Source organism: Plasmodium coatneyi, chromosome 14, assembly GCF_001680005.1.
Source record: "Plasmodium coatneyi strain Hackeri chromosome 14, complete sequence".
In the NCBI taxonomy this organism is placed as follows: Eukaryota; Apicomplexa; class Aconoidasida; order Haemosporida; family Plasmodiidae; genus Plasmodium; species Plasmodium coatneyi.
The window spans coordinates 1,332,746-1,357,208 of record NC_033569.1 but is presented as its reverse complement, the minus strand read 5'-3'; the positions used below and the strand labels follow the sequence as shown (position 1 = coordinate 1,357,208).

At 44.8% G+C, this 24,463-nt stretch overlaps 5 protein-coding genes across 5 annotated transcripts; 2 read left to right on the top strand and 3 right to left on the bottom strand.

The window, feature by feature from the left end:
- Positions 1–403: 403 nt before the first annotated feature.
- PCOAH_00054100 (Uncharacterized protein) lies at positions 404–3,424 on the top strand (the record flags this gene model as incomplete). Its single annotated transcript, XM_020062190.1, has 1 exon — positions 404–3,424. One exon carries the CDS (start codon positions 404–406, stop codon positions 3,422–3,424), a length of 3,021 nt encoding a protein of 1,006 aa, XP_019917597.1.
- Positions 3,425–3,603: 179 nt separating this feature from the next.
- Positions 3,604–6,204, bottom strand: PCOAH_00054090 (Uncharacterized protein; the record flags this gene model as incomplete). The annotated part of the gene is made up of 1 exon (XM_020062189.1): positions 3,604–6,204. One exon carries the CDS (start codon positions 6,202–6,204, stop codon positions 3,604–3,606), a length of 2,601 nt encoding a protein of 866 aa, XP_019917895.1.
- Positions 6,205–7,120: 916 nt separating this feature from the next.
- On the bottom strand, positions 7,121–14,027 carry PCOAH_00054080 (Uncharacterized protein; the record flags this gene model as incomplete). The annotated part of the gene is made up of 2 exons (XM_020062188.1): positions 7,121–7,597; positions 7,707–14,027. 2 exons carry the CDS (start codon positions 14,025–14,027, stop codon positions 7,121–7,123), a joined length of 6,798 nt encoding a protein of 2,265 aa, XP_019917588.1.
- A 2,811-nt stretch (positions 14,028–16,838) lies between these two features.
- Positions 16,839–19,382, top strand: PCOAH_00054070 (Uncharacterized protein; the record flags this gene model as incomplete). Its single annotated transcript, XM_020062187.1, has 1 exon — positions 16,839–19,382. The coding sequence occupies one exon, from the start codon at positions 16,839–16,841 to the stop codon at positions 19,380–19,382; it is 2,544 nt and encodes an 847-aa protein (XP_019917477.1).
- A 437-nt stretch (positions 19,383–19,819) lies between these two features.
- PCOAH_00054060 (Uncharacterized protein) lies at positions 19,820–22,682 on the bottom strand (the record flags this gene model as incomplete). Its single annotated transcript, XM_020062186.1, has 3 exons — positions 19,820–20,659; positions 20,796–21,856; positions 21,962–22,682. 3 exons carry the CDS (start codon positions 22,680–22,682, stop codon positions 19,820–19,822), a joined length of 2,622 nt encoding a protein of 873 aa, XP_019917600.1.
- Between the last annotated feature and the right edge of the window lie 1,781 nt (positions 22,683–24,463).

The following is a 24,463-nucleotide window of genomic DNA, read 5'->3' as shown; positions in this document are numbered from 1 at the left end:
GCTTTGTTTAGCTTTTTTTCTTTTTTTTTTTTGTTGTTTCATTTCTCACCCCGGAGCTGCTTAGCAGTGTTTCCCTTTTTTTGTTCCAAGAACTGCAGACAATTCATGTCCTCGTTTGGTCGTTCCACCGGTTAGTGTCATTAAGCTAGCCATTTCCCCATTCGTTCTTTTTTTTTTTTTTTTTTTTTTTTTTTTTAAACAAACAATTTTTACCTGACTGGTCAGGCAAAAACGAGAAAATTTATGACCTGCAAGGTAGCACTACTTGGCTATCTGCTCTTTTGCACATTTGTTCATTTGGTCATTTGTTCAATCGTTCATTTGTTCAATTGTTCATTTGTTCAATTGTCCATTTGGCGTTTTTCGTTGCTCACCCCAACCCCGCTCGTAGAGGGACAGCAAAATGAAACCCGCGCGAAGGCGCCTGGCCAAAAGAATAACCAGCTTTTACAAAAATGTCAGCGCAAATACCCCCCTTTTCGCCACCAATTTGCTGCTTTACCGCTTTGATCGCGACTTGATAGTCACCCTTGTGCAGACATTTAGGAGGCTACTGAAAAAGCATGAACAGAAGAAGACACGATTCTATGAGGAGTACTTGCTAATTTTTAATTATATAATTTTTTCCCACGTGAATTTTGTCTTCTCCGAGTTGAGCCAAAATAATGCCCCCCACTTTGACATCGCCTATGATTTGAGTGAATTCACACGTGAGACAACTCCCCCTTTAAACGCAAGGAGGTTAATAAAAAGGGGGAAATGCAGCGCGTCCAAGTTGAAAAGGCTACTCATCGGGAATGGTACACATAGCCGTTTGGGTCACGTCAAGGGGGAAACTCCTCATTCATGTAGCCAAGGGGAAGAAAATGGAATTTCATATGAAGGTTACCAAGCAGGGGGGGGGAGGAATAAAGAAACATTTGGGGAAGAAGCGCACAAAAAAAAACAGCCACATGAATGGAATAGGCACATCGGTGATGAAGCCTATCAGAAGAGGGTCAATCATTGGGGAAGCAAGTCGTTGGGGCGTGTTCGTGGGACATACGGAAGGGTCCACATTAGCGGCAAGGGTGAGAGTAGCTACCCCGCCAAGTGCATTACGAACACGTGTCTGCACAATTGTGGTGGTAGGGGGTTCCCATTTTGTGCATCCTTGGCGTGCACTGAGGCGGGTGAAAGTCAGTTCGTCGAGCAACTCAAAAGGTTACATGCACACGTGCATTATTGGAGGTGTCTCATGCAGTTAGACGTGAGATGCAGACGCAGCTGGCAAGTAAGCAAATTAGCAAGTGAAGAAAAAAACATCTATGAAGGAATCTACAAAAATATTTACTACTTATTTAAACGTATGAACAGAATGCATTTTGAAAATATTCAAATGATAAATAGAAAAAAGCAGCAGCTGTCCATAACCCATAACTGCGAAATGGAGGATCTTATAAGTGCTACTAAGGTAACCACCACAGTGGATAATTCGGAGGGCACGCAGCAAATTAATGACCTAGTCTTTAAGCATATAGCTGAGAAGGAGGCTCTGTGTAGACACGCAGAACATGAGGTGAAAGTCATGCAACTTGTGAACTTGAAAGAGTACAAGGAGCATATCTTCTACATTTTTAACATCATACAGAGGGAGCGTAACTTCCTGTCTTTGCCTCCTCTACCGGTGGACGAATTGGAGGAAGTTGATGCAGGTGTGGTTGATAGATCAATACGGGTTCATCCCAGTGGGTTCTGCCCCTCCGTACGTAAAGAACGGCACATTTATTTTTCCTGTATAGTAAAATATTTCCACCTCTTTTACTTATATAAGTTGATTAAAAGTAATGTGAATGTAATGAGCTACCTTCACCTGTATGTTAAGCACTCTGTGTGCGATACGCTAGGAGTGTCCGTAATTTTCAGCCTCGGCGAAGTGGAAGACCTTTTTCTACGCCATAGTAAGAACAATAAGGAGTTTAAGGGACGTCTCTACGGTTTGTTAAGTCAGATGCAGCGGGAGCATTATGCAGACCACTGTGCTGACGAATGCACCCACGAGGGAACTAATCAAACAACCAAATCGGGGACACATGAAGGTCCTCCCTTGGAGGAAGACAGAACGAATAGCACCCCCGTGTTGACGTGCGCCGAGTCCAAGTACTTCGACGCCAAGGGGCAGTTCAGAAGCAAACTCGGAGCAGCACCGGAAGAAAATGCCTCCTTCAACAAAAGCTACGACAGTACGAAGAAGTACTTGCGAGGTGACCCCATCCCGTTTCTCCTACAAGATAATGCATGTGTGAAGGAAGAGACTCATACACATCTGAGCAAAATCAGCCTAAGGGAGAAGCCCCTAAACGGTCTGATCCTCTACTTGGGTGAAGATACGAACGCCTTCTGCAAAGAAAATGTCTACCAAAGTATTTTCAACATAAGCATGAACAAGACCGATTTTGTTTTCCCCACGTTGAAGGAGCAGTTGGGTATGTTTCACGAGTTTGTAACTGGCCACGTGGAAATGCAAGGGGGAGGAGAAACTGGACGGAGGTGCTCCCCTGAGATGGGAACCCAATTACGGTGTGGAAACATTATCATAACGAGACACACGAATTTGAAAATCGGAATGGAGAGGAGTACCCCTAAGGGAGAAAAAAAAAAAAAAAATGTTAAAAGTGGGGAAGGAAATGCAGGAGAAAAAAAAAACAAAGGATCAACTTACGATATGACAACGATTAAAAATCAAGCAAATGAGTTGTTCAGTTTGGACAGAATTAACAAGAGTAATCTCCCCTCATCCATCATGCCAATATATGAGCAGCTCAAAAAAAATAGCCAATACTTCATGCATAAGGAAGGTAGAGAAAAGTCAGTCCATTCGGATGTGAAGGAAAACACCATGTGCAAACTTCATGAAAACATTTTAAAAAAAAAAAAAAAAAAAATACACGTGGATATAATTTTCCATATAATTATACCAAAAAATGTGAACAGCAAAAGTTTCCAAATAATTTTACTTTCCTTGTTGAAGATTTTGGACTTGTGTAGAGATTATCACGTCTCCTCGCTGACGTGTCCCCTGCCATATGTGCACAACGTCGTTTATAAGAATAAGCGCCCCGTGGTTTATGCCTTTATGTATTCCGTCATTTTTAGCCTTTTGAATTATATTAAGTGCACACAGTCGTCTGGCAAGCAGGTGAGCGTGCTGCATTTTCTCTTCCCCAATTTGGCCTTTCGCGAGGGGGGCACAACAGGGGTGTATAGCTCCAAGGGGAAGAATAAGGCGAAGGAAACACCCCCCAATGGGGAGGTCACCCTGGGTGGAAGTACCCATTTGGACAGACCTCCCGAGGAGCGCATGTCAAACATGGCCTCCTTCATTGATCGTGTTGTCACTGACATGCGGGGGAAGTATACCCTCGTTGAGTGCATCGAACGGTAGAGCCTCTTTTGTTAGAAGAAACAAATTGGAATGGCCAGATGGGTGCCATATGCTACTCTACCATAAGTAGGAGAAGGTTTACGAAAAAAAAAAAAAAAAAAAAAAAAGTGGCATACGCAAGGAACAGAACACGATCAAATGTCCTTTCGAAGAAGGGGTTGTGTTTTCCGCGCGACGCTTCATTTGAACACCGTGTCTGCGCTGTTCACAAAAAACTCGCTTTTGATTTCCAACCCCATGACCTCACTGGGGTCGTAGTTTTTAAACCTGACCAAGCTGGCCAGCATCTGCCTTTTCAGCAGAGCCAGGTGGGCTTCGTCCTGCGGGGCACCCTCCTCTGGCGAAGCAGCTGAGCCCTTGCACTTCCTCTCCTCTGAGGACGGCAAAAATATTTGGTGGTAATGAAACCTGTTAGAGAGAAGCTTATTTAAGTCCAGCATGGAGTTCATAATTACCAGCTTGGAGCAAACTTTCTTTACGAGGCGATTCTGGTTATTTGTTTTTTGCCCCATGGATAGGTAGAGACGGTTGACGTTGGCTTGGACCTCATCGAAGGTGTTGCATTGAAAGTAGCTCATGAGGGGGGGTGGCCCCTCTGCGGGATTGAATAGGTGGTCAAGTGTACTACCTGTTTTGTCTCGGGGATGGTAATCCGAATGAGTGCTGTGATTCCGCTTCCCCGTGTGGGGGTTTCCCAACTGATCATTCGGTGCGTTCACCTCGTCCAGTTTGCATTCCGGAGGGTGGTCCTGCTGCTGCTGCTTCTGCTCCTGCTGTGTGACTTCCCCATTTGGCTCATCAACAATTTCGATGACATCATCAGTTGGGGTCACCTGTCCGGGTGGCGGCTTACCCGGTAGGGGTACCACCCTCTGTTTGAAGAACCCATGGCAGTCGCGCAGAAATCGGTTGAGCCGTTCCTCTCTCAGGAAGTGGAAGAAGGCCACGATGGAGAGAGCATCGGCAAAAATGGCAGCATCGTACTCCGGGGAGATGTTTTGGACTTTTTTCTTCACAAGTTGTATGAGCATATCTGCTAGGGAGTAGAGGGCCTCCTTCATGCATTGCCTGACTTGAAATAACTTATCGAAGGAGAGGTCTGCCTTCTTCTCGTTAAAGCTCTGGTTGGTTAGGCCTAATTTACAGAATATATGATTAAAGAGCTTTTTAATAACTTTGGTACTTTTTCTCTTCACCAGTTGGAGCGTCGCATTCATGGGGGTAACGCCAAGACGAACATACTGCTCAGGTTGACTGACCGATCCCGCTGGCATGTTGTAATTGCATATGGCGGAGAAGAAGGAAGCCATGCTGTCCTCCGACTTGTCCCTAAATAAGGACAAATATGAAACGAACTTATGAACCACTTCTCCGATATAGAGGTAGATATTCTTTCCAGAAAAAACGAAACAATGTTCCTTCACAAATTTGACAATGATGAGAAAAAGTTTGTAAGAACTAATGCCTCCTTGAAATGCATCATTCAAGTCATATTCTGACAAAATTATTTTAAAAAAAATTACAACATATTTGAGGAGAGGGTCTTTTTTTAAAAAGCTCTGCGTCTCTACAGTACTGACGATGGCACTGACTTGGTTGAAGGAGAAGTCGACAGATATTTGTACCTGTGTAAAGAAGCATTTAATTATTGGCACTTTTGCTCCTATGATTTGTTTGATTGTTGCATTTTGAAAAAGCTTATTCCTTTTCATTTCGTTGTATAATTTTCGTATATTCGCCCTGTCATTTTCTACATTGTTATAGATGCATATGTCTATATCTGCGTTGTACAGATCCAGGTCTGTGTTACACGATCCAAAAATGAGGAGGTATACTTGTGGGTATATTCCCCTTAGGAAAATTTGGACATCTTTTACGAGCTTTTGTCTGATTGCTATTTCGTGCCTTCTGGGCTTCATCAATTGGGTTAGGTGCATAACCTCCTTCCCCAGGTTGTAGAACAGTTCAATGGTGGAGCTTACCAGATACTGCCTCTGCGAGAATGCGTTTACTTCGTCTGTCCCCGTTGGGAATGCACAAGAGGATGTTGCTAACGATGATGACAATGTTAATGACTGTGCAGGGGGAGCACTGGTGCAGTGCTGCTGCTTCACCCCAAGGAAAGCCCTCATATTAGCTTCCATCTCCTTAATCATCATTCTATACGTGTCTGCTGTGCGTCCTGCACAGAAATAGATCCTCCTCAAATCATCCAGGTAATTATTGAAACGGAGATTTCCATTTTTTTTCATGAAATGGATTATGCTCTTTTCATGCTCTCCTTGTTCCCACCTTAGTTGCGTATGGTGGGAATTTTCTCTTCTCTTCCCTATGCCCACCCCGTCTAATCGCTTCACTTTGTGTTCCTGTTGACGTGGATCGTTGTGACGATTGGGCTTGATTGCGCCAGGGTGACGCTTACCCCTGCGGGGGTCGTTTCTATACGGGTCACTTACGTACAGCTGTTCTTCGTCCTCCTCGTTGTGGACACGCTTCTGCTTCTTCTGCTTCTTCTGCTTCATCTGCTTCGTCTGTTTCATTTGCTCCACCTCCCTCTGTGCCTGCGTCGGGGGATCATGCCCACCACGGCTACCCCACCCGGCGAGCTTCGCCTCCCACGGTGGGTGCCTCTTCCCCCCCTCGTCACCGCTCAGACGCTCCCCCAGAGCACGGTACAGCTTTCCCTTCAAAGCGTCCATTTTTTTCGCGAATTTTTTTTTCTTGCTGAGTTTGCCCTTTCCCCCCATAACCTCCCTGTTGATTCTCTTCCCCTTGCTCATGTCTGCTTTGTGGGTGAGTGATCAATTTCTTATCGGGACGGTAGCTCCACCGATTATATGCATCGCTATCTGGGCTAACTTGGCCCGTAGGCACGCAAAGGGGAAGTTATATATTCCCCACAATGAGTATCCCTCCTTTTAGGATTTTATGCTTTTATTCGTGTTTGTTCCCTCTGCTGACACGAGCGTGCGGGCAAATTCGCAAAATGGTCCCAACTCGCGCAGCGAGCATAGTTCGCTGCGACTTTAGTGGGCCCCGGGGGGAAATAAAACAGACCATTCAAAAGGTGAACCGAAGGGTTCGCAAGGAGAAAACAACCGTTAACCGAGCAAACGCCGCAAATGCACGAGGCACCCTCTCCTCCTTAACGAACAGGGAACAAAAAAAGGAAATTCAAAGAAACGAAGCTGTGCGTAGGATGCACTACAAGTTGCTACATAAATTGTAATAGCAGCGAATTTGAATGCAATATGTGAGAGAGAGAAAAAAAAAAAAAAAAAAAAAAAAGGCCGGTACAACTGGATCGATCCCCCTTTGTACATTTCGTGGACATACGCTAAATGGGAATCTACAAATGGGGAAACATAGAGATATAAAAAAAAAAAAAAAAAGAAAAAATAGGAGAAAGTAATTTCTCGCATGGCACATTTCAAATGAATAAGAAGAAAAAAAAAGAAGGCAGAAAAAAGCAAAACGCAAAGCGATCCGGGGTAAGCACAACCCCGCTGCTCCGAGTTAGCACTGTTCTCTTCACCACAAGCATCCCTGCGCTCATTCGGAAACTTCCTTTTGTACGTGATAAAAAGTAGTACCATGGTTAGCGGTATGGAGAAGCTTCCTCACCAGGCGAATCGTCCAACTAATATACTCTTCCACGCAAACAGCTGCATTGTGACACGTCTCCCCTCCGCATGTTTAGTCGTACTCCATGCAGTCCGTCTGCACGTTGATCTCCTTGTAGATATTTAGAAGGTGGTTATACTTCATCTGCATCATCTCGATGATGCCCTTCATCGTTTCCGACGATTTGAGATCACCAAAGACAAGAGAAAAATAGTATTCCTTACAATTGGGGTACTCGTTGAAGGTCCAGTTTTTGGAAATATAATTTTTGTTTTTCCACTTGAGGAAGCATTCCATTAACTCCTTGGCACACTCGTCCACCTGGGGGTCGTTGATGGTGATCCAGTCGCTACTAATCTTGGTAGCGTTATCCTGAGGGGGCATGGAAAACACCTGATCTGTGTTACCTTCCAGTTGTTCTTCTAGTAAAGGTTTTTCCTTCTCCAAAGATTCGTATTCCTTTTTTCGTAGGAGGAAATCGTCAAGTGTGTTTTGCATGTCCAGTTCGTTTGCAGCGTCGCACTCTACTTGGTCGTCCCCCTCATCGCCCTGCTCATTTTTTTTTTTTTTTTTTTTTTTTTTTGCAGCTAGCCATTTCGTACTCTTCATTTTGTGCATTTTGGCTAGCTTGTTCATAAAAATTGGTTTTGTTCTGAACGAGGCCGCCTTCTTTTTGGGAACATTTACTTTTTGTTTCTTTTCCGTTTTTTCTTGACGTTCCCTTTTTGTTGATCTTGCCTGTGCAGTGGCCCCCGGTGAGGTCCGCCATGGAGCTGCTGCGCTTTAAGTAGGGGTAGAATTTTTTGTTTTCCGCCTCTGTGAATTGGGAAACTTCCTGGGCGTACTTCTTCTCGAGGGTGCTGCGTCGCCTATGTTTGGATGATGCCCGTTTGGCCGAACCGTGATTGTTCCCGACCCGTTTGTCTCCTTCACCGTTTCCCCCTTCCTGCTTTGCTCCCCCCCCCAGGGTCCGGGCCACGTACCTGGCGTAGCTCCTCTCATAGCACTTGATACAGGAGATATACTTCAGGTCGGCGAAGCGGATCAGGGGGCGAATTTCAATATTGGTCAGCTTATACAGCCACATAAAAAAAATTTTAATTTCGTTAATTAGCTGCTTATAAAGGGGGATGTTTTTTTTTTTTTTTTCCTTCTTGCGTTTCTTTCGCAGCCCCTCCTTGTTAAGTAGGTAACTCAAGTTAACTAGCGACACACACACATGTCTACTTTTAATCCTTTTAATTCGATGGAGAAAGTACCTTAACCCTTGGACGAGTCTACTTCTCAGCTTGCTTAGGTAGTTGTAGTAAAACACGAGATGCTCATCGGTCGAGTTCGTCCTTGTCCCAATGATGTAATTCTTTTTGTTCTTCCTCTGTGTGTCACTGTAATTTTTGCTTGCTCCCTTTGTGCTACTTAGGGAGTTTTTCCTTCCCGTGTCTCCATTCTGTGCACCACTACCACTTCCATTGTCATTGTGACCTACCCCCTCTTCGTCGTCTTTTTTTATATAAATTTTGATTTCCTTTCCCTGTAGCACATATGGCGTGCAGTACTGAATGGGGATGTCCTCCCACCTAAGGGCGTTCAGTTTCTTTATTTTTTTTTTAATTTTTTTTTTTATTTTGTTTTTCGCATTTTGGAATTTGTCTTGGTCTTTCCGCTCATCGTCGTAATTTTTGTGCCCTGCTAGTTCGGCGCGCTTTCTCTTTTTGCTGCTCGGGGGGGAAACACTTTCAGCGGTTATAGCAGCAGAGGTTGCGGCGGTGGTTGCCGTGGTGGTTGCTGTGGTGGTTGCAGACTCTGGAAAATCGCCGTTAGAGGGGTCCATTTTAGCTTCCCCCATTGGTGCTCCTTTCTTGGTTGCTTCCCGTTTCGCCCTGAGCCTGTCCAGGTAGGCGCGTTTCCCATTGTGGAAGTTCCTTATGTACCCCTTGAGTCTGTCTGTTCGGTCCAAATCCGAGTCGTAGTAATACCTAGGGACCTTCTTCTTGATGACGGAACAGACGCAAATGAGGGTGCGCTTGACGCACTGGTAGAGGTTGGTCTTCTGGTTAATATAATTGGAGGCGGTGATGAATCGGTCTTCCTCCTCGGCGATGACGAGGCTCCTGGCCTGTCTCTTCAGTAGTTTGAGTTCGTTTTTCTTTTTCTTCTCGGCCGCTTCGGTGTTCCCCTGAGGGAGTCTCTTCGAAGTAGTAAGGTTCGCATGGTTGGCGGAGTTAACCTGGTTAATCTGTTCAGCCTGGTTAACAGCAGCTGGATGAACCACCGGTTCGAAGCAGAAGTCCTCCCCAAAGTTGGTAAAGTGAAACAACTCCTTCTGCATCTTGTCTTTACATATATTGAAATTAAGGATCTCATAAATGGCCATAGAAAGCGTAGAAGATTTGTACTTCAAAAAAATGTTATCGATGCTGGCGATGCGAAGAAGAATCTCCCCCTCCGTAGCATTATAGTCATTTTTCAATTTTAAAAAATTGATATTTTCATTTGCCTTTAGAAGACTGTCCAGAAGACTATACGGAGTAGGAATGGAGAGGTCATAATTTAATTTTTTCAAAATACATATTTCTACTTCGAGGGCAAAATTTTTATTAACGCTATGAGAGGAGAAAGTGGAGTCCAGATATTGTGTTGCTGAATAGTAATCTGGGGAGGCATCTTTTATGAGTTCATTGTTTCGAGAGTATACTTTTCGCAGACCTTCCAAGTGGCTTCTACAGTAAGTTTTCGCAATCAGATCGATGGAGATTAGTCTATAATTGTAGTACTTTTGCGAAATGAAGAGACATATAATAGCAATGAAGTGATAAATTAGGTCACAAGAATCTTTCAACTCCTTATACAAAATGTTGTATTTTCCTTTTAGTTGTTCTTTGAAAACAAAGTCGCTGTAGACCTTTGGGTAGAATTCTTTCAACAGTTGGATCATCACATCGGAGAATTGCTTTTCCTCTGTGACTATGTCATTTATTATGCTTTCTATTATTTCGTTTTTTGAGTTGAATCTACTTATGTACAGGTCGAATATAAGGTTGGTGAAGTGGAGGACACACGTTTCGCTGGTCGTTTTTAGGTTAGCAAATGTTCTAGACAGACATAATTTTACCTTCTGTCTTAGGTGCTGAAAATTCTCATCATTGTATCGGTCTAAATAGTTGCCTATAAAATGGTTGTCTGCTTGTTCGGCGCACTGCAGGAAGGAAGACTTGGCGTAGGTGTTGTAGAGAGAGTAGTCCACGCACTTCTTCGTACGGATTCCCCTGTTTACGAGGATGCTACTATGTCTTTCCATCACTGCTACTTCTAGGTCTACATTTTCGTCTTTGTTATGCACTGCACCGACCCCGCTGTGGCTATCACTACCGTTGCTGGCATCGCTGTGACTGTCACTTCCCCCAAATGTTATGTCCTTATTTTCCTGCAGCATACTGTCTAGGCACTCCTCTGGTAGTTCTTCGCTCAAAATGGACCCCCCCTGGTTAACCACTTTGTTTTTCTTTCCCCCTACCCCCAAAAGGGACAAACTATCCTGATCGACATTTTTACAATTTATTAATTTTCTCCTAATTGTATTCCCTTCACGCACATCTGACACGGCCGTTACGTCACTTGCGTTGTAGCATCGGTCGACTACTCCCCTGGTGTTTGATGTTCCTCCCCCGGATAAAGCCACCTCCATGCGGTTCGGAGTCCACACGTTAGACGAACATATGTACCTCTTCGGTGTGTTCCCCATCCAGTGCACTAATCGACATGGTTTGTTTTCCTCCACGGGTGAATCTTCATCGGTGGAACTCTCGTCAAAGCAGGGCTTCCTAGCGGGCGTGTTTCTCCCTAATTTAGATGCCTCCTCCATGTTACCCTCTACAGGGGATGCCACACTGACGTTGGGGTTATCCACGCAGCTATTACCAAATAGGGTAGGCGTCATGGATACTCCACCGAACGGCTTAACCTTATGCAAATAATCCGCCTTAACGTAATTACTCTGATTGACGACACGGTCCTTTCCCTCACCATGGGTGGGTGCGAACCTGTTTGGTGAATCCCCTCCTAGGAGTGAACTTTCCTCCGTTTTGTCTTCACAGTTTGGTGTGCAAAAGTGTGATAGGTTTTTTTTCCTCTTGTGAGGATGTTCCTCAAGGGGGCTACCATGTGGGTCGCTCCAAGTGGGGGGGTTCCTCTTTTTATTTCCTTCCCTGGGGTAATTAGTACCTCTTTTTACAACAAGGGCCCGTTTCGAGAGGCATCCTGGGTTCTGGCCTTCCCTGGTGTGCCTTATCCGATCCGCTTCCTGTTCCAGGGGAACAGAGGTTCCCTCATTAGTGTGTTCACCTGTGTACTTTGTGTTATACGAACAGTTGGGTCTCCTCATCTGGAATGCCCTCCTCTTATAGTGACAACCATTTGGTGTTTTTTTTTTACAGATTCGCATGGCAACAACTTCGGGGGGACACTCCATTGTGTAGCTCTCTCGGATGTCACCCGTGGTGTTGTCTGCTTCGCATACCTTTACTTCATGTTCGTGTCTCTGTCCATTCATGTTTTTGTAGGTATGCTTAATACTATTGGTTTGTTGGGTTGACCTCTTCTGCTGCCGCTGGTGGTGGTGGTGCCTTTTTGCCATTCGGTTTTGTGGGTTCCCGTGGCAATGCTTAACTGTGTATGCGTTTTGGTGGCTGCCACGGGAAAGGCAATTGGCGTTTGCTACTTTGTTGACTTGGGTGGAGGCATTATCTCCCCCTCTTTCGCTACCTTTCGGTGCACTACCCCCACTCCGGGGGAAATAAAAGAAATGCGAACCCCTTTTGACGACCCACATTTTGCACATCTGGTGCTCTGAGTCGTACAATCTTTTTTCACACTGAAGTTGCTTCGATGTAACTTTATTTTCATTTTTAGCTGTGCAGTGGGAGGAGACTTCACACCCGCGGAATGGGAGAGGTGTGTCCCGGTGGGTAGTTAGTCTACTTTTATCACACTGTTTAGTATTGCTAAACGGGTTCACCGAACTGTGCTGCCTTTCTTCCTTCCCCGTGATGAGGCACAACGTTGGGTGTGTCGTGTACCCGGACATGCTTCGACTGGGGGGGTGATACTTCTCCTCTTTGCGCTTTCGTGGCCCGTTACCCACGGACACTAACCTGTCCCCCTCGTCACTAAGCACAACACAGATGCTGTGTCTGTTGAGACAGCTATTCCTGCATCTGCTAAGAGTGTTACCGATTCGACTAACAACTCCTGTCTCGTAAGCGCTCAAAACGAATAGGTGAAGCAGCAAATTCAGGCAGATGAAATAATCCTCCGTTTCATCATTCTTTTTGAGTAGACTAAAAAGGGTTCTTGTAAAATTCGTGCAAATTGCACCTGTGTCATTGTCACCACTTTCTGCGTCGCACCGATTAGAAGGAATATCCCATGAGGAGGGAACATCCACCAGTTGTAGCACACCAAATGGGAGTTCACTTTTTTTTCTCGAGTCTATCGTTCTTTCATTTGATTGTGTGTATATATTAACTGCACGGATTCCAAGGAGGCAGCTTGTCCTCTCAACACACAAGGAAGCTCCTTCTTTACTTTGCTTTGGAAGCCGTGATGAAAATGGACAGATCAACTGTACAATATATCGTGTCACGGTTTTTTTTCCTTTTATTTTTCCTCGCCGGTTGCTGCGATTGTTGCCAGCGGTATGGTCGGGGAAGGGGGTTCCCTCTGGTTGTGGCTTGTCCGGGCAGAACTTCACCCTGTTCACCTGCGCCGTGGGGACGGGTGTGGGAACGCCAGTAGGAATGTCACAGGCGGTTGGGAAGGTACGGAGGTACCCCCCTTGCAACGCTTCGAATCCTTCCTGTGCTTCCCGTTCCTGCTGTGATTGGGGTTCTTCCACTTGTTCCACTTCGGACTTCTCCCCCCCTGCAACCACTGCCACGGCTGCCACTGCTACCACGGCCGACGGGGCACGACAAGATGCCTCCCTGGTGTGAGGATGGCACACGCCTGCACCGTGTGTAGCGCAAAGAATAACATACACCTTACAGGAATGCAAATTACCAATGCTAAAATGGCTTTTTTTTTCTTTTTTTTTTTCCTTTCTCCTTTTTCTCGTTTTGTTAATTTGTTTTTCCCTCACAAGATGCATCCCTTGGTACGGCTTCTCACCTGACCCACTCCTGCTCCGAGTAATGCGTGGCTCATAGTGAAAAAAGGGAAGCACCTCATCATGCTCCTGGTGGTGCAAAACTTTGAATGGCGAAATGATGCGCACCGACAGGGAGAGCGTCATCTGGCCTGTCGATATTTTGGCCAGGATGAAGAATGTGCTATTATCCCCCCAGCGGCACCTCCTCATCACACACCTCCCCGCCAGAGCAGTGCCTTTCATGCCAGAGGCAATACGAATTCGATTGTTTAAGTTTTTGTTCACTTGGGCTTCACACTCATGAGGTGAAAAAACCAACGTGGTGGCTTCTCTTTCAAAATGGGAAGTGCTTTCCCCAATATAGTATAACACACAGGGGTTGCTCCATCCTGTTTGGTGTGCCAAGTAAAATTCAAACGCGTTTTTGTCGCCACCTGTTTGGCATGCTTCGTCATTTGGTTCTTCCACAGGAGTGTGTGCCACTTGGCTGTCGCATTGGTCGGAGTAGAGGACTTTCCTTTGGCCCCATTTCATGGGAATGTTTTTTTTTTCTTTTTTCCAAAGGAGTTTGTTGTTCTTGTGTATACTCCTTTTTCGTACCTTTAGCATCCACTTTCGCATGGCCACAAGATTTTTCTTCTCCGTCATTTTCACCTTCGTGGCTGCTTCACACAGGTGGTACGTCTCTACAGAAGCGGCATCCTTTTCAACACTGCACTGGTTCATGAGGGGGAGACTACCCTCTTCAGGTTGGTTATTCGAGTCGTCTTGTAGCATTTCCCCCCCAGCCAACAATTCATGACGTAACTGCACACTGCGTGGGGGTATCTCCATGCCGTGCCAAGGTTGTATAGCACAACGCTGTTTTTACACACCCCGTTTTAGTTGCGTTTCGTTTGTTTGTTTCGTGTTTCCCTTTGTGCTTCGCCCATGAGTGGAGAGCTCCTCGAGGGTAATGCCCTCCAAGTGCGTAGGAGGAGCTTCCACACCCCTCTGTCTATCTGTATGTCTGTTGCTTCACACACGTTCTCTTATGTTCAGGGGAATAGTGCTGCGCTACACACCAGGATAATCCCTTTTGTGTGCATGCACTAACAGAGCTGTGCGTCCACACCTTTGGCACACACAGAAAAAAAGGGGAACCCCGCTTTCGTTTACCCCTGCGTAGAGGTAGACCTCAAATAAAGCCACGTTCGCATAAGCGTAAAGAACGATGTGTTCGTCTAATCAAGTGCGCCAATTGCGACAGTGTGCCGTGAGTGTCCCAACAGTTTTGTAAGCACATCGCAAAAGAGGAACGAAAGAATGAGAGAAAAAAAAAATAATATAATATAAACAGTGCCTTAGAGGACCCCCAATCGAATGATGCATCATCAAGTTGGGATGCATCTCCAAAAAAATTAATTCACATTCGCTGGAGAGTGTCGAAAAAAGAAAATAAAAAGAAGAGGAGCAAAACATAGCACGGTAGAAAACCACACGTAGACACCGCACTTTTGACTCCACTAATAGTTATGCACATGCCCGTAATGATGAAGAGGATCCAATTAAACCTTTTAATTAATTATGCACCTGCTTAGTGGACATTTTCGTGGCGCTTTATTTACCCCGTTTATGTGTTCCCTTATTAATCCTCCCCCCATCGCTGGGACGGCCAACGAATTAAAAAGACACGAAAGCGTTTTCCACACACTGAGGGGGGCGCGGAAATTACCTCTATCTTTAAAGAGTGGGAAAAAAATATATGTATATTTATGCGTATATTTATGTATGTACTCACGTACGCACTTGCTTGTTCCTGCATGACTGCCCTTCGGAGACATCCACATCGACTTGGTGACTTTTCGGATAAACCATGTCCTCACCACTTTTAGGGATGTCCCCAATTGTGCACGCATAAAAAATGTCACGCCTCGCCGACGAGGTAGACTGTTCACGTGGAAACTTCTCCTTAGATGTTTCCTTCATGGGGCAATTTTTTACTTCATTATGAAGCAGTGGCATGTCGCTGCAACAAAGGGAAAACGGAAAGTTGGCGAAGAGGCCGTCATTTTAATTCCCCGCGGGGGGTACGAACATTTCCAGAAGGTTTCAAAAGGTGACAAAAATAAATCCCCACCTATGGAGTCCCACCACAGGTGTCTTGTTTCAATTTCGGGAGAACAGACTGTTCGACACGGCAACCGTTACGGTTACTTTATTGGAAGGAACATATATTTCCCCTTTGGTATCAACTTCACCATTTTGTTCTTTTCCTTTTTGTCAGTATTATTTCCCTACAGAGGGAATGCCCAAGGTTGTGGAGATGGGGCCTGTACTTCTACCGACAGGTCGGTTGGTATCGCCATTTGAGCAAAACGTAGACCGACTCTGCAACTGTCCCACGGATTGTCCACACCAGCGTGCGCATAAAGTTATCGTCCTGTGGGGGAGACTACTGAACTGGACCTACACCTATCCGGCGCACCTTTGTGCGAAATCCTCCCGAAAAAAAGGACAAACGGGCATATATACGTACATGCGTGTGTGCAGATGCGCATGTATGTGTATACCTAAGTGATATTCCCACTGGGGTCCGTCCAAATCACCTGGTGGGTGTAAACCACTTTGGTTCTCCAAACCGTTCGGGGGACATACCCCTCCGCAGCGCCGTCCAGTTGGCACAAATGGGATATTCCCATATGCAAGCATCTTTATAAATGCTAAGTTTCCGCCTCAAAAAAAAAAAGCAGCGTGTAGATAGTTTTAACAAAATAACCCACTTGGGCGCAAACGTAATTGTACAGATAGGGGGGTTCACTTGTGTAAAGCTAATTTCATATTGCACACAAAAATCGCCTTTGCGAAAAAAAAAAAAAAAAAAAAAAAAAAAAAAATATTGCTGTTCAGGTAAAAAATAAGTATTTTTTCTGCCATTTTGGAAATAACGTATTAACTGTTCATAATATTTTATTATTTTATTTTATTTTTTTTTTTTTCAAAAAAATCACCTGATCTGGTCATACGAAAATGCACACATTGTTGGAAGTTTCCCACTTGTTTTACTTTTTCTCCCTACTTTGTTACCTCGCGCGTGATCTCTTCGCAGTTTCGCAATTTTGCACTTTTGCCTTTTGACCATTTTGCGTTTTTATCACCACCAGCTCGCGCGACGCATACTTTTCCATGTTGCCACAAAGACAGGTATCCATTGGTGAAGCGTGAAGCCACCACGCAACTCGAGCATGTGAGCGTTAAAAATATGCGTTTCAACCGCTCACTCGATGTTCCCCCTTTTTAAAGTGACATATTCTCCAGGCAGAGTTCACAATTCGAGGGCTGCACCTCTCAATATATGTGTCAGCTTCACGGGACAGAAGGATATACTCATGCGGATGGGCAGCATGAGCAAATGTATATGTACATGCATGCCATTTGCCCCTGAGAGTAAGGAAGACCGCGTGGCGTGTTAATGCAAAACGTTTGGTACTTCCCCCAAAGGGACACATTTAAACATACGGCCCAGGGATAAAACAAACGGACGACGAAACGAAAAAAAACAACAGCCGAAGCGACAGAACTGAAAGCGGGATGCCAAACCGAAGAGCTGTAAATAACAAGTTCCAGGACTCAGGGTTCATCTTTACTTGAGAAAACGCAAGAGACATGAATCAGGTCTCGGCGAAGTCCAAGTTGAAGACAACTGAGTTCATTGGGGGTGAGAACAGGGGGGTGAGATTTATGAATAGGGCTAAAGGCCACCTGAACGCAGTCAGTAAAAATGTAGGTAATGTATCGAATGTGGCAAACCCGCAGTTTACAAATAAAACATCTTTTGCGAAGAACTCGCACTTGAAACTGCGAACGAACAACCCCGTTCTTAAGCAACCACCCAAGAGCAGCCTCAAAACAAATCAGAGGAGCTCACTGAAGGTTTCCCACGTGGAGTTCGCCAAGTATAGCCATAAAAAGGGTCATCACAATGGTGACGATAACGGAGGCGGTTACGATGACGACAACGCTGGTGCAAATGATGACCTAAATGATGATGTGCATGGTCAGGTACATGGTAACGTACATGACGATGGCGGGAGGGAGGTCAAATCGGGGGGGAGAAAGGTGCCCCCACCGAACGCCGGTAACGCGACAAACGCAGAGGGGGGGAAAAGTTACCTGAACAAGTTCGCAGTACGGAACGGTAGAAGAGATAAATATGTAGAAAGCGGGAAGACAATCATCACCGGCAGTGGAAACAACCACCACAGCGGTAATCCTAAGCTGGGACAGTCGAGGGTTCTTAGCCAACCGCAGCACTACGAGCGGGAGGAAGCTGGGGCGGAAGACGCCATCTACTCGTACAGCTCTCCCATGAAGAGAAAATACGACGCCATGGAGAATACACACAGGGGGGCTGCCACCAGGGGGGGCAAGGGAAGTGATAGCGATAGCAACAGCGAGCGTGAGGGCGAAAAAGGAAGGAGAGAAATGAACACACAGAATAAACGATACGCCTCAAGAGGTCACCCCCATGACAGTGGAAATTCACACTACGGTAATAACATGAGTATCGCCAATATGTCTAATGGTACAAATGAAAAGGTTAGTGCTTACGGTAGCATGATGTTATATTCAAATGAGAAACTTCTAGGTAGTAACAACACGGGGCTTGGTGCGCACCCAAGTCTGAACAGCAGTGGGTTGCATGTGATCAATCAGGAAGACGCTCTATTGAGTAGGTCCTACCAGCCGTTGAGCACAACAGGGGGGAACGCAGCGGGGAATGCGACCAGCGGGGCGAACATGCCCGGTGGGGATGAACACGGGGATAATGTGAAGACCACTCTGTTAGGGAGAAGCTATGCGAAATTCGATCGGTTGAGAAAGGGCGAACAGATGCTTGCCGTTCCGGCGCACAAATACCAGCAGCAACAGCAGGGGCAGAACCTGAATAACTCGCTCTACTACCTGAGCAAAAACGTCGGGAGAACGCATAACCGGAGCAGACACACCAATTATATAACCGACACGAATAGCGAACAGATGATGAATAATTCGAAGGGCAGTCACAACGAGTTGTTTAACTCGTGCACGTTGGACAGACTGAGTGAGGAGAATTATAATTCCTATGCGAAGAAGAGAACCGATGGGGGGATCGACACGCAGGTGGGTGCAATAGACGGGGGAGGTGGTGACGGGTCGACCTATAACGGAGCGGATCGCCACATGGATCGTGTATCTAGTGCTCATAGGAACACCGCATCGAACGGTTCTCAAAAATTCTCACGGCTGCTAAGGAACGATGCCATGGGTAGTCACCAACGGTTAGGGGGACTAAACACCGACAAGGGGGTATTAAAGAGCAGTCAGTTGGAGTCAAACAACGTGGAGTTGCGGAACGTGTCGACATCGTTGCAGTACGCAGGGGGTGGCCCATCCGGTGTGGGAAAGGGAGGGAGTCTACCCGTTGTAAGCAGATTGGATAACAAGGAGGGGGATAGTGAAGACGAGTATTATCGAAGCGTGGTGCACAACATCACCAACTGCAACAGTGAAGAAAACGACATGAACGTTTTATACACAAATGTAGTAAACCTAAATGACTATGTTTTAAACTTGGATAAGGAGAATGAGAATCTGAACGAAATTGTTAAGACGAACAACAGCATCAGTGAGACAGTTAGAACAATTCAACAGATTGTCTTGACAAGGAAGAAAGTTATTCAGGATAGGAGAAACGTGATAAACGAGGAGTATGAACTTATCTCTCAGAAGCTGAAGGAATGTGAATCCATTTTTTGTGATTCTAATGATGGTGCAAAGGGGGAAAAAAAATTAAAAGTTTTCTACGAAATTGATGAAAAAAAAAATACACTAAAAGGGAAATATGAGATGAAGAAAATGCTTCTGAAGAAGGCTGAGTATAAAATTGAGAAGCTACAGGAATACACAGATGCAGTGAAGCTAAAGACGCTAGCCATTTCGGAGAGGTACAAGAAAACCTTCCTACTCATCGAAGAATTGTTCCGGTTGAAGATTATAAAGGATACGGAGAATGAGGTCCAAGTTTGTCTCATTCCGAAGAATACCAAGACGAACATGTGGCACAAGCTGCAGCTGGACAAGAGGGAGATGACCTCCGATGCGTGTGATTATTTGTGGAGCCAGATAGAGTCCTTCGTGGATAAGGAGGCCCTCACCAGTTACCTTTAACATGTTTTGGTAGCGCTTTCTCCAAGGGTTAGAATGACCCATATATATAGTAGCACTTTTTTCGTACCTCCGAGGTTGTCAATATTATATTTATTTATTTATTTATTTATTTATTTTTTTTTTTTTTTTTTTTTTTTTTTTTTTTCCCAAATTGGCATTACATCGTGACCAGCCTGCCGACCTGTGCATACAGGCGTGTGCAGCGCATTCCACGTGTCCCTTTTTTTTTTTTTGTTAAAGAGTCATTTCAAATTCGTGTTTTAATCAGTCGTCATTTTGATTAGTTAAGCGGTGGTGATGAAGCGACAAAACAAAAAAATAAAACAATGGGTGGGAAGAATTGCACAAAAAAAGAAACAAGCGTGTGGTACACACTTATGTGGCCAGCTTGGGAAAGGACCGGCAAAATTACCCCTTTAAAAGGATAGGAAAAAAAATTAGCTGGGTGCACCGTTAAGTAGGAAGTCATTTAGCTTGACCAAATGGGAACCTTCCTCCACGTATAAATCTCCGTTTATGAATTTTATGAGAACTTCTCTACCGTTAAGGAGGTACGTATTTCCGCTTATTTTTTTTACCTGAAATGGGATATTGGTTTCTTTAATACTGTGGCTGAATTCGCAGAGGGCCACGTAGACTGGATCGTCCTCATGAGCGTTCGTCGTGGTGAGTGGCGTTCCAAGGGGAAGTGACACCTCCGAGGCTGCGTCATCTTTCACCCCCATCATTTGGTTGATCTCCCTGTCGAACAGCATAGCATCGAGTGCGTTGTTTTTTTCCACCCTGTTATAGTCAGGCATGTGGTTGCCTACATCGAGGCAGTCATCATTATAATGCATAAGGCTATCTGGATCGATCCTCCTTCTTTCCCCACTGTGGTAGTGATCCTTCAAATGGTCACTCAATTCGATAGCGTCGTCCGCCTGCGAAATGCTGCTGTTCCTTATGGAGTTTTTTTTTTTCCAATTGGTTTCTTGCAGCTTCTTTATCTCTTGGTCTTTTCTATACGTCTTGGCCTTCAGTTCGATTATCTTCTTTTCCAGTGTGTTATTTTCTAGTGTGGATTTCTGCAGGAGGAGAGTCGTGTTGAGTAGCTTTTCATTCCTGTGGATGTGTTTGCTGAGCAGCTTCCTCAGGTGGTCCTCATTTTTCTTCAGTATTTTTATCTCGTTGTTATTTTCGTAGATTAGAAGCTTCGACTCGTAGTCGAGTAGCCTGTCCTGGAGCTTCTCCACCTCGCACGACTTCTTCAGCACTTCGTCCTTCAGGATGTTCAGCTGCATGGGGTGACCATAACAAAAAAAAAAATACACATAAATATGTGGGGGTAATTATTCGTAAGGAGATGCAAATAGATGCATCTGCACGTTGGATCACCGCACTACGGCATATACGCATTTTTTTCTTGCCCACCTCATTTTTGATCGTTTCGTTCGCGGCGAGCGCCTCGTTGTAGTGTTCAGAAAGCTTGGCGAACTCCTCGACGTGGCCCTGAATAGCCTCGTCCTTCTCCTTATAAATTTCGTTAATGACACTGGTGAAGTGTTCCTTTTGTTTTTTCAAATGGATGGCACACTCCTTCTTTACATGTTTTATTTTTTGCTTTACGTTAACAACATCGATGTTCTTGATCTCCATATCGAACTTTAGCCGATTAATATCGTGAACCATTTTGTTGTTTTCTTCATCTTTGGCTAGCAAATTTTCGTGAAGCTTCTTCAGTTCGTTGTCTTTATTTTTCAGTTCCTCTTCCAGTTGTTTATAATTCATGTGCATATTTTCTATTTCTATTTTTTGGCTATTCATGAGGGAGTTATTTAGACTTAGTCGGTTAATCAGGTCCGTGTTGCTTTGCTTGTATTTTATGATATCTCTGTTATTGTTCAGTTCGATGCTTTCGATAATGCTCCTCAGTTCAGTGATCTGTTCTTCCTTCTTGTTTAGCTGGCTGTACAATTCTTTTATTACTCTTTTCTGTTTTTCTATGTTCAGTTTTTTCTCCTTTATGGAAATGTCATTTTTTAGTAGCTTCTGATTGGTTACATTAAGGTAGCTTTCTACACGGTGCACTTTATTATTTGCATCTACCTCCATTTCGTTTTTCACATTTTTGTATGCCCTCAGATGGAGGTAGTTTTCCTCAATCTCCTTTTTCAACTCAGCTAGTTTTTCATTTTTCGTCATATTTTCCTCATTCAGGTAGAATAGCTCTTTTGTTTTTTTTTTTAACTCCTCATTTAGGGTCACTATTTCTTCATTCTGCGAAATTAGAATGCTTTTCATTTTTCTCATAAGGAAGTCTCCCCCTTCGGGCGGGCCTGTCACACCTGCAACCGCTGCAGAGGCTGAGATGGATGCTGGTCCCCCTGATGCCCCTTCCGTGTGGTCTGAGAAACTTTCATTCTCTACGAACAGATCGTTCAGGCGGGCGCTGCTCCTGTCGCACTGCTGACTCTTCAACTTGAAGTCCAACTCTGCAGTGAACAATAAAGGGGGAAAAATGTGTGTGTTAAATGCTACCACGAAAGGACATACTCATGCGTAACGTAGCAGCATGAAGGGGGATTGGCTTGTCTTACCCATTTGGTATATCTCGTGGTCCTTCTGATTTATCTGCGCCTTGAGGAGACCAATTAGCTTAAGGAGGTTGTGGACCTTCACCTTCATCTTCCCGTCTTCCGACTTGTACGATTTGTCTGACTTTCCATCGTTCATCTCTTCGAGTGCGTTGCTGTCTTCCTCCGTCAAGTCAAAGTTGGGAATTTTCACCTTCACGTGTTCGTAACTATTTTCCGATGCGTCATTCGGAGGGATGCTTGATCTGCGTTTTTCTTGTCTTACACTTATGTCGACGTCAGCGTCTTCCTTCACGTGCGGTTCAGCAGCGCTGTCTGCACTGGAACCGTCTTCTGGGGTAGCCTTGTCACCTCCAGCACGGTGTTCATCACCCTTTTTATCGTTACTGTAGTTACCATCTTCAGCTTGATCCATTGGATAATCCTCCACAACACTTCCATGAACAACGGAATTACCACCTTCAAATACACTTCCCCTGTTGGGCTCCTCCTCTGACCTTTCGGGCAAGTGCAAACCCATTATCTCGCTCTGATGCAGAGAGGATATTACGTCCTCCTCTGCTTCCCTTTTAAGATCCTCCTTTTCTTCTTCCTCAAAAGGGGTAGTACCACTTGTGCGAGGGTTAATTTCGCCCACGCCGTCTTCCAAAGAATTTATATCCTGGGGGCCCTCATCCTTGGGGATAGGCTGGTCAATCTGCTCATTCTCCCCTGCGCTGTGCATGGTGATGAGCAATCAGGGGGAAAAATGAAAAGGCACTCTTTGCTGAATTGGTGAAGCATTCAAAAGGGGGACAAAACGGATAGGTAAAACCCGACGGTATTTTAAAAGGGGAAGAAAAGAATCCCTTTTTTTCTGTCCGTGAAAACGATCAGAAGAATTTTGTTTCTCCGTGGGGGGTAATCTGTGCAAATTACGCACTCCAAGTGAAGCGCAAAAAGGAAAAAGTAAAAACATCCAGCGGTCCGATTTGGTTATCCCCCTAGCGAACGTCACATGAACGCAGCTACGTGTATCGATCAGTTAACAAAAAACAAACGTGTTGCTATCAAATGGAGTAGGAAAAAAGAGCAATAATCACGTGGGTGGAAAAGCTACTGTATCATATTTGAAGAGGCACCCCCCGCTACGCACTTAAGCTTAATCATCAGCAGCGCAAGTGGAAGCGGACCGTTATGAATTCACACGGAGGGTCGTGCAGACCTGGGAAGCAACTGCACCTGGTACGACTACATACGTCCTTAGGTGGAGTGATATACGCGAAAAAACACACCTACAGGTGGACCGCACAGATGCGATGCGAATATTATGCAGAGGTGTCCCACTGCGTAGACGAATGGTCGGTTTGAACGTTTTACCCTGGGGTGGACGAACTAAGGATGACTACTGTTCGTCTGTTCGTCTGTTCACCCGTCTGCCCTTCCTCCGTGCTTCCCTTTTTTGTTTAATGAAAGGCAGGTCGGGCAGGGAGGAGCACACGTTGGTGCAGAAGATTCCTGTAAAGACGGGCGGAGGTACAACAGGGCGTACATGCAGGGGGGGGGTATACAAAGGGTTCGCAGAAAAAAAAAAAAAAAAAAAAGGTTAAAACATGAAATGGTTCACATACGTGGGTTTGTAAACACGTCTGCATACAAACGGTGGTCCACGCGTGGCCATTAAAATGGGGTACTGATATAATCACAGTGGGGTTAAAAAAAAAATGACGAAAAATCACGCAATGGAGTGACTCCAAAGTGGCAAAAATAAAAAAACTATCACAAATGCCACAAATGTCGCAAATGCTACAAATGCTGCAAAGGCATAACCGACGGAACGGAAAAAAAAAAAACAAACAAATGTGGGTTATGGACATGGTCAGCAGGGACGCAAAAAAATAATTATTCATTTTTTATGCGGCCAATAGAACTCGCGCAACCCTGTGGACGCTAGCGAAAATGCAGGCATTCAAAATTGGAGGAAAAAAAAAAAAGGGGCGACAGAAAATGGAGGATTCCCCGCAAACTTGGTAAAGCGGCACTACGCTTTCTTTCATTCGTTCGGGTTCATTTGCACGAAAATTATGCCGTTTGTTTGTTGCTTTACTTTTTTTGTTTCTTTTTTTTTTTTTTTTTTATGAGTTGTATTTTTTTATTGAGGAGGGACGACGCGATTCTGCGACCTCTTGCAACTATCGTAAAAATATATTTTTATTTTGCGTTTCTCCGTTTAGCTAAGTTTTGCCAGTTCGGAATGTCGGCATAGTTTTTTATCGCCTCCCACAAATAATCCACAATCCGGCATGCGCATCATCATCATTTGTTATTTTTCCGCTCCTGCTTCCCCCAAACGGGTAAATTAGCCTGTCGCCAGTTCACGACAAACTGTTTAATAAAAGTACATTTTGCGAGCGTTTTTTTTTCCTTTTTTTTACATCCCCCTTTTAGCCACCAAATGGCTGACAATTTTCTTTTTTTTTTTTTTTTTGCCAATTGTCTGGTAAGACACTGTGGCTTGACCGACAG